The sequence below is a fragment of the Durio zibethinus genome, chromosome 22, assembly GCF_047325235.1.
Source record: "Durio zibethinus cultivar Kanyao isolate XHJ-2024 chromosome 22, ASM4732523v1, whole genome shotgun sequence".
Lineage (NCBI taxonomy): Eukaryota > Viridiplantae > Streptophyta > Magnoliopsida > Malvales > Malvaceae > Durio > Durio zibethinus.
In genome coordinates, this window is record NC_143183.1 from 3,807,804 (window position 1) to 3,823,328 (window position 15,525).

Here is a 15,525-nt window from a genome sequence, read left to right on the forward strand (position 1 = left end):
TTTTTAATTTAGCTACTAAGAGTATTTGGATTATATGTCTACTGCATCCCTTTCCTTGGATCAGTCTAAATGGGCATATTTAAGTTAATTTTAATGAATTTATAAAAAATTATTTTTTTATATTCTTTTAATGAATACAAATTAAATAAAAAAAACATATTTTTTTATCACTCAAGCCAATATCCATAAATAAATCATAACAAGTATAACAAATATATAATTCTAACCCACTCAATGTATTGACATTAATCAAATTAACTACCGACAACTACATTTAATAGAAGAATAGTTTTATAAATAGCAATTAAGCAACCACTTGCAATTTCATACCTTTTGATTTTATATTTGATGCTTGATTCACAGATGATTGAGCAAACCCAAACTCTCCTTCCTCTTCTCTCTCTCCTTTTAGGGTCTGGGTCTTGAAATGGAAATTGGATGTGGTGGATTTTTTTATTTCATGAAATTAAAGGGTGGTGTGGACAGGAAATTTTATTTTTGATGAGTCTGAATTAAGTGAAATTAATTTTGAATCAGAAATCAAATTTCTTTTTTCAACTATTGTTGAAAACATTGCATCTCTTATGATAATTAGTAATTAAATTTGATAATTTTAAATACGATATAATAATAAAATATAAAAAATATAAAAATAATGTGATGTATAATTAATAAAAATTAAAAAATTTTAATATATTTATATGAATTATAATACAATAAATTTTATATTTTACAGCATTAAACCAAACAAAAATAAATAAATAAATAAACACAAAGTATACGGATTAGATTTTGTAGACAGTTAGAAAAAAAAAATGCTTTGGCTTTAGCTGATTTCGATCTTATCATGACACTGAAAAGAACCGTGCTGCTGACTCCGCTTCCACTTCCCTTTCCTTCCCACATTTGACATTTCCTCCCTAACTAAACAGAGAAAAACAAAACCAAACCAAACATATAAACCTCAACACCTCAAGGTCTTCACTTCACTTTCTCCCTAGGGTTTTACGCTTTTCTTTTCCTTCCTCTTCCTCCATGGCTTCCTCTATCTTAACTTCCTCCAAAATTTCTCCTTTCCCTCCCCCCTCCTTCCTCAAATCCTTCCTTTTTCTTCCCTCCACTTCTCTTCACTTCCCTTCTTCCAACCCACATATCACTTTCCCTCCATTTCCTTCCAAATCATTAGCCAAATACCTCCTCATTTCCAGTTCTTTAAACCCTCACCCTTCTTCCTCCCATCGCCGCCCACCTTATATTCCCAACCATATTCCCGACCCCAACTATGTCCGCATCTTCGACACCACCCTCCGCGACGGCGAACAATCCCCCGGCGCCACCATGACTTCCAAGGAAAAACTTGACGTTGCTCGCCAACTGGCCAAGCTCGGCGTGGATATAATAGAAGCTGGGTTTCCAGCTGCCTCGAAAGACGATTTTGAAGCTGTTAAAACTATTGCTAAAGAGGTTGGGAATGCGGTGGATGAGAATGGGTATGTGCCTGTTATTTGTGGACTTTCTAGGTGTAATGAGAAGGATATTAAGTCGGCTTGGGAGGCGGTTAAGTATGCGAAAAGGCCTAGGATTCATACGTTTATCGCCACCAGTGGGATTCATTTGGAGTATAAGTTGAAGAAGACTAAAGAAGAGGTTTTGGATATTGCTAGGAATATGGTTCGGTTTGCTAGGAGTTTGGGTTGTAATGATGTCGAGTTTAGCCCCGAAGATGCCGGCAGGTTCGAGTTTTTATCTCCCTTTTCTCTTCTCATGTTGTATATGTAAAAGGGCTGCAATTTTGAGAATAGTCTTATTTGGTTTGGATAGAACGAGGAAGAAGATAAACTGTTAAAATAGAAATACAAAGAATTGAGGATGTGTTTGATACATAAGGTTGTGATAGGATAGGATAAGATGATATTGTAAATAGGATAAGGTTATGACAGGATAGGATAAGATGATATTATAAATAAGATTAGGTTAAATAATATCATCCTAGCTTGTGTTTGATGCGTGCAAGGATTAAGGATAATTTATTTATTGGTCAAAATTATCCTTGCCCAAAGTTTATATGATTTAAGTTATTAATGTAATTTTTAAGGGTATAACAGGACATGTAAGTTTAATTCCATAGATTAAAAATAATCCTCTTTACTTTGGGAGAATTGAATCATCCTATACCAAGAGGATGAAGCCCTATCTTTAGATACAAACCAAATATAATATAAGATGTTTACTATCCTGTCATACCCATCATTCTATGCACCTTACTAGTTGAAATGTGGATAAGCAATAGTTTAGTGTCTGTCTGTTGATTGCATTTAATTGAAGCAAAACCATTTTAGTGAAAGATGTGTGCTTCATGCTTGTTATTGTATGGGGTGGACAAATATTCCCAGGGCTTTAATTAATGGCTATTTTTCAGTAGCAGCAGTGTATGAATCTGCTATAGGCTGCTTTTGAAATAAGATAAGTAAACAGACAAGTGTATTTGTCATTTGTACTCTTGTTGATGTTATAGTCTTGTTTCTTTGGGTCTTAACAGGTCTGACAGAGAGTTTTTATATGAGATTTTGGGTGAAGTGATCAAAGCTGGAGCTACAACTCTCAACATACCTGATACTGTTGGCATAAATATGCCTGGCGAGTTTGGGCAATTAATTGCTGATATAAAAGCCAATACCCCTGGAGTTGAGAATGTTATTATTTCAACGCACTGCCAAAACGATCTTGGGCTTTCTACTGCCAACACTATAGCGGTAGGCCACTGCTTTATTTCAGTAATCGATGCACAGTTTGATGTACTTGGATTGCATTTACATCTTAGCTCTTATGAATTCAGGGAGCATGTGCAGGTGCAAGGCAAGTGGAAGTAACAATCAATGGCATTGGGGAAAGAGCTGGAAATGCTTCGTTGGAGGAGGTGAGCCTTTGCTTTTTTGCAAAATTAGAATGATTTTGTATTTGGAATTTGAGTTATGCAGAAGGAGATGGAAAAACTGATTTTCTCTAGAATCTTGAAAATAATTGTAAATTTGATTATATGAATTCATCATGTGTTTTTTTTTTTTTTTGTTTCCATAAAGAGAGAGAGAGGGGGGTGTTTATGCATACATCTGATAAATTTTCTTATTCTAGTTTTGTAGTCTGCTTATGTTAAACATTTAAATTCTGTAAATAAAGGACTTTTAGCTGTCAGTTGCTCTATTCTAGCATCAAGTTGACCTAAGAACGATTATTTTGGTTGTAATTGTTGAAGTTTTGTCCCTCAACGGACAGTTTTATAAAATCTTATTATTTATATTTTGTTTTACTGTTCTGATTCCATTGAGCTTTTACTTTCATTTGTGTAGGTTGTCATGGCCTTAAAATGTCGGGGTGAACATGTGTTAGGTGGTCTTTATACAGGAATCAATACCCGACACATTGTGATGGCAAGCAAAATGGTATCTGTTATGAACTCTGGTAACAATTCAATCATTTCTTACTCTTAACTGAATTAGCTGGAGTTGTTATTGACTTAAAATGGTTGTTTAGGTAGAAGAGTATACTGGGTTACACGTGCAGCCACATAAGGCTATCGTTGGAGCCAATGCTTTTGCTCATGAAAGTGGTATCCACCAGGTTGGTTTCTCTAGTGTTTGATTGCATACATGTTGTGAACCTCCAAACTATTTTCTATATATTTGCAATGTTTGTTTGTTTTATGGCTGATGCCTTTGATTGATGGTGGAAGTCTGTTTACTATTTTATTTGAAAAATGATAGAATGCCTTTGATTTTGTCCTTTTAGAATTACAATTTATTTTTGCTGATGACAGATGCAGCTTGGTCTGTTTATCTTAAGGATTTCCTTCAGTACCTGCAGTAAACTAGTTAGACAAATGCTGCTCTTTTGGTGGCACATTTGTGCTTGTAGAGAGATTAAGATTTCTTATTGAGAGCTAAAAGTATTGTCTTTTGTTTTTCATTATAGTTTGTAAGAAGTTTAGATGTGGTAAAAATGGAATCTCTACTTTTTTTTTTTATTTAAAATGTTTATGGGGTTAGTTAGCGATCTCTTGCTAGGGAAATGATGTTAACTAAGGAGCATGTTTGAGCTGTGAATTCTATCTATTTTTCGGTAAATTTTAGGAGTAAGTGGGATAAATTTGTGGATTAAGTTAGAGAACTCTTTAAGAACCATGATTGCAAGCTTGGAGATTGACTCTTTATATCAAAATCCTTGTTCAACCAAAGTGCTTACCGTTTAAGTTGCAAATTGTATACTGATAATACAAAGTCTTGCATGTATAAAGACATCTATACATGTTTGAAGCCCTGACTAGGCAGCCAGGTTCTATAGTCTATCCATTATATGGCCCTTTTAGCTGCAATATAATTGATCTGTCAATTTCCTTTATTGTTTTGCTTTTTCTTCAATTATGATTTTAGGTATGTAAATTCATATATGCAAATATAGGCTATATTGTTGGCTGTACACCACTATTCCATCTCATGCTATTTTTTTGTGAGTGAAACAATGATGTTATAGTTAAGAGCTAACTCAACCAAACTCTCCTAACCCTTAATCCAAACTAGTTGTGCCTGGTTATAAGAATATGTTTTCATTGTTCTGTTTGATTAAGGATGCTATCCTCTGAGAGATCTAACGAGGCAACAAAGTCAATTTTCTTTGTTTTGATTAATATATATTTGTTTTGGTTAATATATATATATATATATATATATATATCTGTACTTACAAAAACAATAAAAACAATAAGATGAATATGCCAAAATGCTTTCTGTTATGTAGGATGGAATGCTAAAGCACAAAGGTACATATGAAATTATATCTCCTGAAGATATTGGGCTTGAACGGTCCAATGAAGCTGGTATTGTCCTTGGAAAACTTAGGTAGGTATTTCATTTTTCAAAATTTTTTCCTCCATTTTTCTGGTAAACTTTTTTTCTTTTTTTATCATTTTGAGTAGAGTTTAGAGGGATGTAGATGGTGGAACATTTGTAGTGCAGCAAGAGCTATATATGGTTTTTCCATTGCTTTTCAATATTGGATGTAATGTCACAATGAATCTGACAAAAATAGTTGAGGATTTAACATAAGAAGCAATCTATTTTGTCAGCACTACAAAGAATATTGTATTTAGTTTCTCAAAAAAAAAAAAAATTGTATTAGGTTTGTTAATATATCTTATATCCAATCTTGATGATTATTTTTGAACTTTTGGCTATGACCTTTATTTGAGGATAGTGGAATTGTTGCTTGATATGGATGATCTTTTGATAGGTTTTTCCCCTTTTCTTGTTCATATGAAAGAAAGAGTTCATCCGCTGATATCAAGGTAGTCCTAGGGCAAATAAAGCGTTAATGTCATCTAGGTTGCTAGGCAGCAAAAAATTGTTTGGCCTAGTAAAGCAGGGAACATATTAATACATTTGATAAATATATTGAGCTTTACCTAAAATCCTATAATAGCTTGGTAAGTTATTAGAAATATTTGTGAAGCATAAAGGTTCACTCCATTTGTTAGATTTCTGGCAAGTTTCTTTGTGTGTGAGTATAGACTTCTCTACCTCTCTTTTTTTTTTCCTCCTAGATATCTGACGCACCGACTTTTAAACTTTCTCCAATTTAGTGAGTCAACTTCCATGGTGCTATGTTGCTGGGAGTTGGATAAGAATGTTAGACATGGGTACATGTTGAGTACTGCTTAATTATTCCTAAGGTTTTCCTTATACTGGAAGGGTCATACCTTCATATCTCTATCCATTTTGAGGTGTCAAGTATGTATTCAACATGGGTTCTTTAGAGCAGATATGAGTCAGAGCAAAATCTCCATGTGTGCTCACACATTTTAAATTAACCAAGAGAGTCTACAACTCTAGCCTTTGGGGGATGGACAGATGTAAATTGAAAGAGGAAGTTTAGATTTCTCAAGCAGGGAATTCCCTTCTCTCTTCCATCCCCCACCTCACCATAACCACCAGCACCAAAAAAAAGTTAGCAACTTCTTTTGTGAGATCAATACCATCTTCTGTAATTTTGCTGCAACTTAAATCTATGCAGTTTTGTTATGAAACTTATCACAATTGTGTTGTTGGTATCTTCCTATTCATCTTTTATTTTTACAAATTCAGTTGCCACAAAACTTGTGACTTCTGTTATTCTTTTTCTTTTGCAATTCTCTGGTAAAGTGGACGTCATGCTTTGAGAGACCGATTGAAAGAGGTATGCTGCTATTAGGCATGTGTAAAATTGATGAAAATTACTTTTCTTTGCTTTATCTAAGTACCTAATTCTTCCTGTTTTCCCCAGCTTGGTTATGAGCTTGATGATGAAAAGCTTGGGAACATATTCTGGTGCTTCAAAGCGGTAGCTGAACAAAAGAAGGTGAACAAGATTCTTTACTGATTTCTTGAATTTCTTTTCCTCTCAAATCATCATGCAATCAACTATTTATAATATTTCCAACTGAATGAGTTGCATTTGGAAATTAAACTTTCCTCAACTGTGGAAACTTCTGTGTTTTCCAGTGAGGTTTTTTCAGAAAATGAAAATGAAAAATAAGGAGAGATTGGGCCTAGAGTACAATTTTGATGCAAACCAAAAACTTGTATAACAGAATAGTAGTAAGGAGGAAGAACAGGGAAGAAATGAGAGAGAAGAAGAAACAGAGGGAGGAAGAAAGAAAAATATTAGAGATGAAAGAACGTTTGTAAATTTTTAATAATAGAATGCTTGGTACAATGCCATCGCCCCCCCTTTTTGTACAGATTAAAGACCCGACAATTGCAATCCGAGATTCTCCAAATCACATCACACACTCACTCCCTCTCTACCTCTCCATACTTAGCTGAAATAACAGAACTCAGCAACTTAATAGGCCTTACTAAGGCACAGGCCCTTCTTGCAGTAAAACAACCCAACATTAATATGAAATAGGCCAAAACATAATTAAAACCCAATAATATTTTACCCACTAATATCCAGCCTGTGACAAATTTTTGATAAATTTTCCCCTCGTGAAACCAGCATTATTATCTTGGATTACATTTTCAACAGTTTTTCAAATTCTCCATCTCTGTTTATTTTAAGAAACCTGGTTTTCTAGTTTCAGCGACTAAACAAGTTTTTCTTTTATCTGTATGGAAAATAAGAACAAAAAAATTTGAGATACAATGCAGAGACAGGAAATAGATAATGTTTTTATTGGTAAATCTGGTTTTTTCTTTTCCCTGTTTACTATATTAGTGGAGTCATTAGCTCTAGTTCAGTGCTGAAAGTATTTTTAACGTTCTTTCTTGAACCATCATGGAGTTATGACACGGTTAACCTTGTAATTAAGGCTCAAAGAGATTATGGTGGTTTGAGAAATGGTCTGTTGGCGTAGAAAATGAAGACATAGCCCTGAAAGGTGGATGGTTGATGGCAATTGATATGTTACAAGATTTTCTGGGTAGCCCCAGTTTAAGGGTTCGGGTTAGCAGTGATGGCTTAGCATATAGTGGTTAGGAATTTTGTTGGGTTTGTGTCCCAAGTAATTGAAAATATATTTTCAAGATCAAGATCTCAGTGTGATTATGAGAAAAAAGTGGAAAGTAATGATTTTTGTTGGTTACGAAAGCATGTAACAATTAGCTTCTCAGGTAGCCTGGCTTCCATGACATTTTAAGTTCTAGAATGTGGAAAGTAAGTTATTCTACTTGAGTTGTAGTTGTTTTGTACCATATCTTGATTCTTAAGAGGGAAAAGTAACTGTTGTTCTAAAGCTTTGCTATAATTGCATGATTTCTGTTGTTTGTTTACGAAGATGATGCGGTCTATACTTATTTTATTTACTGGTGTTCCAGAGAGTCACTGACGCTGATCTAATAGCATTGGTTTCGGATGAAGTTTTTCAACCAGAAGCCGTTTGGAAGCTTCATGATCTGCAGGTAACTAGATATTGGTTCAAACCGTAGTTACAGGAATATGGGGGTATGCTTCATTGGTTCGTTATTTTGAGTTGCAATACTGTATAAAGCATTATTGGGGTTGTATTGCTTTAAAATATATATATATATGTTTTTTTCTTATACAAGTGTATTTTAATATGAACATATAAATTTATAGATATTTTATAATCAATAAAATACATGATTATAAGAAAATGCATTGTTTTTAAAGTGGTTTCTTTTGGTGTATTTAATTTTCTTCTTTTAAAGAGGGAAAATAATAATCGTATACTTTATGGTAATTTGTTTCCTCATTATTCTCAGATTGATGTGCCAGCCAATTTATTTAATTACCAATGAAAATTGGGGATAAAATTTTGCATTTCAGTGAACCAAAGACAAAGTAATGAGCTTGATTAACCCATAATAAACTAATGAGCTTCGTGAAACCCCAACGATGCAGTAGTCATAAGCCAAAACCATGCTTATTTTTAATTTCACTGATTCTTTCTTACCCCTTAATCCCCAACTGTTTTCACCTCACTGTCTAGTGTCTACCCCACCCCTCCACTTTGAAGTTTCCAGCTTCTTTTTTATTTTTCTTTTGACTGGTCATCTCCTTTCCCCTATCAGATCCTTTCATTCCCTTTTTCTCTTCACAGTTTCTTCTCTGTGCCTCTTTCTGATTCACCCATCAATTTGGATCCATGGTTTTAGCGATCCAGATCGCATATAAAAGCGATTCAGGATGCAAAAGAACCACGATCCAGGACATATGAAGTGGATCGCAGTTCTAGGGGTAGCAGCGATCCGGGTAAACTGTGTTTCAAACTATGTTGTTCATCATCTGATTTGAATTAAATCTTAAGTTACCAGTTATATTTAAATGGAAACATTAACATGCAGGTTACTTGTGGAACCCTTGGTCTTTCTACTGCAACAGTTAAACTCATTGGTGCTGATGGGAGGGAGCATGTTGCTTGCTCGGTTGGAACTGGCCCAGTAGATTCAGCTTATAAAGCTATTGATCTCATTATAAAGGTTTGATACAGGAGATTAGTAGTTTTGCTTTGTTTGCTAAAAATTTCTGTTGGCTGTTGATAAATTATGATGCAATGAACAGTTTTTCATGATTGTATTTTTGTCCATAATGCGTTTGTGCAGGTATCTGCTATAAGTAGGGATTGTATTGATGACAGGAGTCAATAGTTTTACCCTTTTTTTCTGGTTTTCCTCCATTCCCTATATCTTCCCTAACCCTTCTCCTGTGCCAGAATACTTTTCTGAACATATTTTTTCTAAGATTGTGGAGCAATACTGCAAGATTTCTTCCTTCATTTGCAGGAACCAGTTACACTTCTCGAGTACTCCATGAATGCTGTTACAGAAGGCATTGATGCTATAGCAACTACCCGTGTTCTAATTCGTGCAGAGACAAGTCACATATCTACTCATGCTTTGACTGGTGAAGAAATTCATCGAACATTTAGGTATGGAACCTTATTGCTCTTGTTTGAATTGACATCCTAATTCTTCCAACTCCAAAATTCAGTTCATAAATCTTTCTCCTTTGATGCCAGTGGAACTGGGGCAGCAATGGATATCGTCGTTTCCAGTGTCAAGGCTTATATCGGAGCATTAAATAAGATGTTGGGTTTCAAGGAGCAATATCCAACAAAGGATTCTATAAAAAGAGCTCCAGTTTCTGCGTAACAAGCAGCTTATCATACAGTTCTCCGTCGCATACAAACATTAGCAGTCAGGTTTGTGACTACATTTGCTCCCTAGTCATCATGCAGTAGTGGCAATGCTTTGAATGGTTTTTGATCTTTTGTATACAAGTTTCAGGGACCGAATTGTTCATAAGTTTAAGAATCCTCATAGTAGGTTTTTTGTATATTTATTGGATGTTATTGTTTAAAAGTAATTGAATGAACCGACTTAAATCTTAGAATCGAGTCAATCTATTTTTATATATACTAAAACAAGTTGTTTATTGTTGAGTTGCATTGAATAAGCCTGTGGTCACGTGGAATGTCAATTCCAATGACTATTTTTAAGCTCAATTATGCTCAAAATCTATGAAGTAGTTGGTGGAGAAGTGATAAAGGGAAGGTTGGATGAGAGAAAAAGATGGGATGTTTGGGTTTGTAAAGCAGTCACCAGAGCATTGTCTTAATCACTTTGCAAGTAACCTGTTTGACTGGGACACTTTTTAAGAAAGCAAAATCCACTATGATCTGCTGGCAAAAGGCTCTGTGCGGAGCAAGAAAGGCCAAAGCTGTCCCAAATCTATACACTTTTGTTTTTGGTGATTGGAGCTTTGCGGTCCATCCTGTTTGTTGCTCCCATCATTCCTAGAGTGGGTCAATTCCATGGGCCATGCCCTTTCAAGTGAGGACAGCCTGAAAAAACAAGCAAACTTCAATAGTCTAAGTTGATTCAACATCAAGTCATCGCCATCTCCGAAGCAATATTTTTATTGCATATATTTTCACCTTAATCTATAAAATTTCTTAGGTACAATCCATCATTCCTTTCTCTCTCTCTCTCTCTCTCTCTCTATCTCTCTCTGTTTTTATTCTTGAGATTTAATTTTACATTAAAAATAAAAATAATAAATTTCATGTCAATATAATATATTTTCACATAAGATAAAACTTTTAAATATTATTACAAATTTAGATTAATATGCACTTTATTAATTTCAATTTTATTTGTATAATATGAAATTATATGTTTCATATATAATTATTATTTAAAAATATATACTAAAAAATTAAAATATTTACGTGCAATGTACATGATAAAAAAATAAATATTAATTAAAAGTTATTATACAAAGAAAATATTGAAAAGAATATGTTTATCAATACATTATAACTATAAATTAAAAAAATTATCATAAAATAGTAAGTGCATATATTTATTTTTTTTTTATATTTTGGCCACAAGTGCATATATTTATTTTAATAGATATTATTTTAAATTTGATAATTTATATATTTGTATCATATAAATATTAATTTTTTATATTTATGTCATATTTTATATTAAAATTACGTATTATAATTTATATAAATTTAAAAATATAAAAATATTTTTTTATTTTATTAAATTTATTTATAATTTTTATTACAATTTTAAATAATATCATCTTTATATCGCTTATTTATATGATTATCGTATTATCGTGTTTTTTGTGTATAAAATGGTAAAATCTAAACAAATTTATTTAAAAATGAAAGAAAAAACTAATATTCATTAAAAAATAATAAAAAGAAAAAAACGATATTTAAAGAGAGAGAAATATTCGAATCTTTTTCATCCTTCCTTCTTCTCTCTCTTCTTTCCTTCGGAAACTAAAATAGCCTTCAAAAATCAATTTCTATCTTTCTCTGTCTGTTTCAATCTCTCTCTTCTCTCGATCTCTTTCTCTCCATTACACACCCAATCCCTTCCCCCCAAAAACCAAAAACTAATTCACAAACAAACCCTAGAAAGAGAAAGAGAGAAGATTTTCTAACGATCGAAAAGAGAGAAAAACCAGGTATTATAATTCTTTCTTTTCTTTTTTTTCGAAATTTATCCATTTTAATCCTTTTGTTTCGGTTTCGATCTAAAAGCTGTTTTTCCGTGTGCTTATCTGTCTTTTTTCTTTTTTTTCTCAACTACTATTTTTACCCTTTTTTCCTTTCTCTTTTTTCTTGTTTTGTAAATAAATTTGAGGGTTTCGTTTTTCTTTTGATCCTTTGATTCCTTTCGTGAATTTGCGTCGACCCATTTTAGAATAGAGGCTTAATTTTCTGGGTTGTTGTTTAATTTTTCATTTGCTTTTATTTTTGTCTTTAATTTCTATATATATATATATATATATATATATATTTAATGGAAGACGAGTATAATCCTCGTGGCTTGGTGGTAAGGCTTAATGGGTCTCTTTTCTATTTTAATTTTATATGTAGTCGTATGTTAAAGATGTAAATTTTATTGAAAATTCATCTCATGACGTTTAATTAATTAATTATAATTTAATTCAAGTATTTTAAGCTTTTTTTTTCTGTGTTAAATTGTATGACATTGCTTTTTGATCAGACATTGCTATGATGTTTCTGGATATACGGAATTGTGGGTTTTTCTTTGGTACATTTTTTGAGGTGTTGTGTTATCTATCATGAGGATACTGAAGTTTATCCTTTTTGTTATAAATTCCTAGAATTGTAATAGGATGATAGGACGAGCCATGTTGCTTTTCTTAATTTTATGTTTTATTTTTAAATATGTTCTTTAATGATTTTGGAATTTTGACCTCTTGAAATGTTGGATGGATGTTGAATCTCTCTTAGATATGTTTATCCTTTGTCATCTCTTTTCCTGTTCTAGCATTAGGCAATTTTGGTCTCAACCTCGTTTTGCATAGATATTTGTTTTGATTATCATGGTTTAATTTTATGATATGTTCATGGATTCTGAATGAATGTATTCTGGAATTATGCAGGCACATGCACCTCCTCCTAGCTACTTTGTTCGACTAGAAAATACTGACGATTTGTATTTGAAGAAAAGAACAAGGATGCGTCGGTGGTTTTGCTGTTCCTGTCAGGTAGAGGAGAATTATCAACCACATGAAAATGAGCACTTGAAGAGCCCAAAGCATCAAACAGATGGTATGTTACTTTGATGCTAACTGGATTTGGTATTTCTGATTTACTGTTGGGAATCCTTTGGGCAGTGTGATTTCTGTAGTTATGTTCTTGAAAATATAAATGCTAAATTTCTCAGAACACCTTCTAGGTATTTACCTTACTCTGGTGAATAAAAATGCAATTCAGGCTTATATTTGTATTTGTTAGTCTTGTTTATCACCTTTTTTTTTTTTTTTACTTTGTATAGAAGTCTTAAGTGCTATACATGTTTTGTGATGGCTGTCTTTGACTCAGTCCCTATGTCTCTGTTTCTGTCTCTTCATTTCTATATATGTGACCAAGCCATATATCTGTCATTGTCATTTTGACTTTTGAAATATTATTACCAAAATATTCTTTATTTATTGCGAATAGATGAGGAAGTTCATTATTTTCTCATAATTTAAAGCTGTCTTTCTTTCTTAATTTAATTTTTAGTGTTTTCCAAACTAAAAAGGTTTGCTTAAAATTTGAGATGATTGGCATATGTTGTCCAAGTTCTAATCTGGCATTTGGAATATGAATATCTCTGTCAAAGGTTCTTTACAAAAATTTGTCTTATTACTGTTTAATTGTTCAATTTCTATCATTTTTCTGTTGGCATGCTTGTATTTTTAGAATAGTTTCTCATTGCTCGTGCTATGTTCCTTCAGGGAATCAAAAAAACTCAAAGGTGGCAGCTCCTGTCAAACCTGAAGTGCAAAAATCAGCACCACGTATTGAAGTGCCTGCATTATCATTGGAAGAATTGAAAGAAAAGACCGACAATTTTGGATCAAAGGCTTTGATTGGTGAGGGTTCCTATGGAAGGGTTTATTATGCAAACTTGAACAACGGAAAAGCTGTGGCTGTTAAAAAGCTTGACGTTTCTTCCGAGCCCGAGTCAAATGTGGAGTTTTTGACCCAGGTGTGTAAGCAATTTGACTGAAGGCCCTTTTTTTCTGATTTTTTAAAATTCTTCTTGATAATGCATATTGAGATTGTTGTTACATCATATGTTTCTCCATGTTTCTTACCACTTCCTGCTTTACAATTTTGTTTGTTTAGGTTTCCATGGTTTCAAGATTGAAACATGACAATTTTGTTGAGTTGCAAGGTTACTGTGTTGAAGGAAATCTCCGCGTGCTTGCGTATGAGTTTGCAACTATGGGATCATTACATGACATTTTGCATGGTTTGTGAGGCCATTATATATTAGTTTCTGATTTAGATTTATTGGACTAAACTTTTCTTTTACAAAGTAGACTTTATTTGTTGGGACTTTTTTTTGGCAATTATAGGAAGGAAGGGAGTTCAAGGGGCACAACCAGGTCCAGTGCTTGACTGGATGCAGCGGGTAAGAATTGCAGTTGATGCTGCAAGGGGCTTGGAATACTTGCATGAAAAGGTTCAACCCTCTGTTATACACAGGGATATCAGATCTAGCAATGTGCTTCTCTTTGAAGAATTCAAAGCAAAGATTGCAGATTTTAACCTCTCGAACCAGTCTCCTGACATGGCTGCTCGTCTTCACTCTACTCGAGTTTTGGGGACCTTTGGCTATCATGCTCCGGAGTATGCTTTCTAAGCTCCTTTTTATTGTGTTTATTTTTTTCTGAACCAACCAATCATTGGCTGTTGCTGCGTGTTTAGTTGTTTCTTGTGTATGATTGGTTACATTTAATGCCATTCCCGGATTTATTATAATTTTGTTTACATAAATCCTTATTAGTGTCAATGTTTTTCCCCAAATGCTACTGCTATTTGGACTCCCAACTTCTTTTGCATCTTTTTCATGATAGATATACAAAACACATAAGCTCCAATGGCTCTATGTGGAGTCTATTTCTAAATTTCTGGAAGGAAGCGCCAGTCATTTTTTCCTGAGTGCATCACTATTCCAAAGGAGCTGCAGATTTTTTACGATTTTAACTTATTTATGGCTCAAATGTCTTCCAGGTATGCAATGACTGGACAGTTGACACAGAAGAGTGATGTGTACAGCTTTGGGGTTGTCCTTCTAGAGCTTCTGACTGGGAGGAAACCTGTTGACCACACAATGCCTCGAGGACAGCAGAGTCTTGTTACCTGGGTGAGTTTATTGCTTTCTCTTCTATCTGTCAATCTTTTCCCTTTTCTTTATCTAGTGTTATGGTGCATTTCTGTTTCTTTATATGGTGCTTGACCTTTTCATTTCACTTAAATTTGATGAACTCTTCATCATTTCTTTTTCTTCATTTCAGGCTACTCCAAGACTGAGTGAAGACAAAGTTAAACAATGTGTAGATCCAAAACTGAAGGGAGAGTATCCTCCCAAAGGAGTTGCTAAGGTACTTTTATCCTGTGTCTGCACAACTTGTGCTAGTTATAATTTTTGTGACTTGGGAATGGGGGTGGGTTTTGGCTGTTTGAACTCTGGAAAACATATATAGCCATGCCGAACTAGCCGCGTAATGGTTTTTATGATATCTTGGTTGATGCAGCTGGCAGCTGTGGCAGCATTGTGTGTGCAGTATGAAGCTGAGTTCCGTCCAAACATGAGCATCGTTGTTAAGGCTCTCCAACCACTGTTGAAAGCTCCAGCTCCAGCACCAGCACCAGCACCAGAGACATAAAAGCAGATGAATCCAGTTTCTGCAACCTATGCACAGTTTGGTTTTCATTCCACTGCAGATTCCATCAGCTCACTAAATATATTAATATATTTTCTTTCCACTTTTTCATATATGACATTGATGTGTAGGATTGGGTTGGAATGTTGAATTCTACTGATATGATCCGTCTATTACTGGTTTTGGAACCGGGTGCTGATGTCTTTTCGAGTTGTAGTCATAAAAATTGACCAAGGGATTGGGTCGTGTGGTGGATATAAATGTTGAATGAGTATTGTTTGCTTTATTTTTATTTCCTTTTTTGTGCTGCGTAAATGG

The 15,525-nt window shown here is 33.8% G+C and overlaps 2 protein-coding genes across 5 annotated transcripts; both read left to right on the forward strand.

Moving 5' to 3' along the window:
- The first annotated feature begins 796 nt into the window (after positions 1–796).
- LOC111307785 (2-isopropylmalate synthase 2, chloroplastic-like) lies at positions 797–15,500 on the forward strand. 4 transcript variants are annotated; one of them, XR_016332019.1, is made up of 19 exons: positions 797–1,733; positions 2,540–2,753; positions 2,837–2,917; positions 3,348–3,440; positions 3,532–3,618; positions 4,792–4,892; positions 6,192–6,225; positions 6,313–6,387; positions 7,848–7,931; positions 8,838–8,972; positions 9,276–9,421; positions 9,512–9,694; positions 12,430–12,598; positions 13,270–13,523; positions 13,664–13,790; positions 13,897–14,170; positions 14,555–14,687; positions 14,839–14,925; positions 15,079–15,500. XR_016332019.1 is itself a non-coding variant. In XM_089751725.1 (12 exons), exons 1-12 carry the CDS (start codon positions 1,036–1,038, stop codon positions 9,642–9,644), a joined length of 1,881 nt encoding a protein of 626 aa, XP_089607851.1. In that variant the 5' UTR covers positions 797–1,035; the 3' UTR covers positions 9,645–9,885. The 4 variants fall into 4 exon arrangements, 2 of the variants coding, with proteins under 2 accessions (XP_089607851.1, XP_089607852.1); XM_089751725.1 differs by lacking the exons at positions 12,430–12,598; positions 13,270–13,523; positions 13,664–13,790; ... (2 more) ...; positions 14,839–14,925; positions 15,079–15,500 and having other exon boundaries at positions 9,512–9,885; XR_016332020.1 differs by lacking the exons at positions 9,276–9,421; positions 9,512–9,694; positions 12,430–12,598; ... (4 more) ...; positions 14,839–14,925; positions 15,079–15,500 and adding an exon at positions 8,565–8,745.
- On the forward strand, positions 11,332–15,500 carry LOC111307788 (protein CYTOSOLIC ABA RECEPTOR KINASE 5-like). Its single transcript, XM_022906013.2, has 8 exons — positions 11,332–11,481; positions 12,430–12,598; positions 13,270–13,523; positions 13,664–13,790; positions 13,897–14,170; positions 14,555–14,687; positions 14,839–14,925; positions 15,079–15,500. Exons 2-8 carry the CDS (start codon positions 12,505–12,507, stop codon positions 15,208–15,210), a joined length of 1,101 nt encoding a protein of 366 aa, XP_022761748.1. The 5' UTR covers positions 11,332–11,481; positions 12,430–12,504; the 3' UTR covers positions 15,211–15,500.
- Positions 15,501–15,525: the final 25 nt, after the last annotated feature.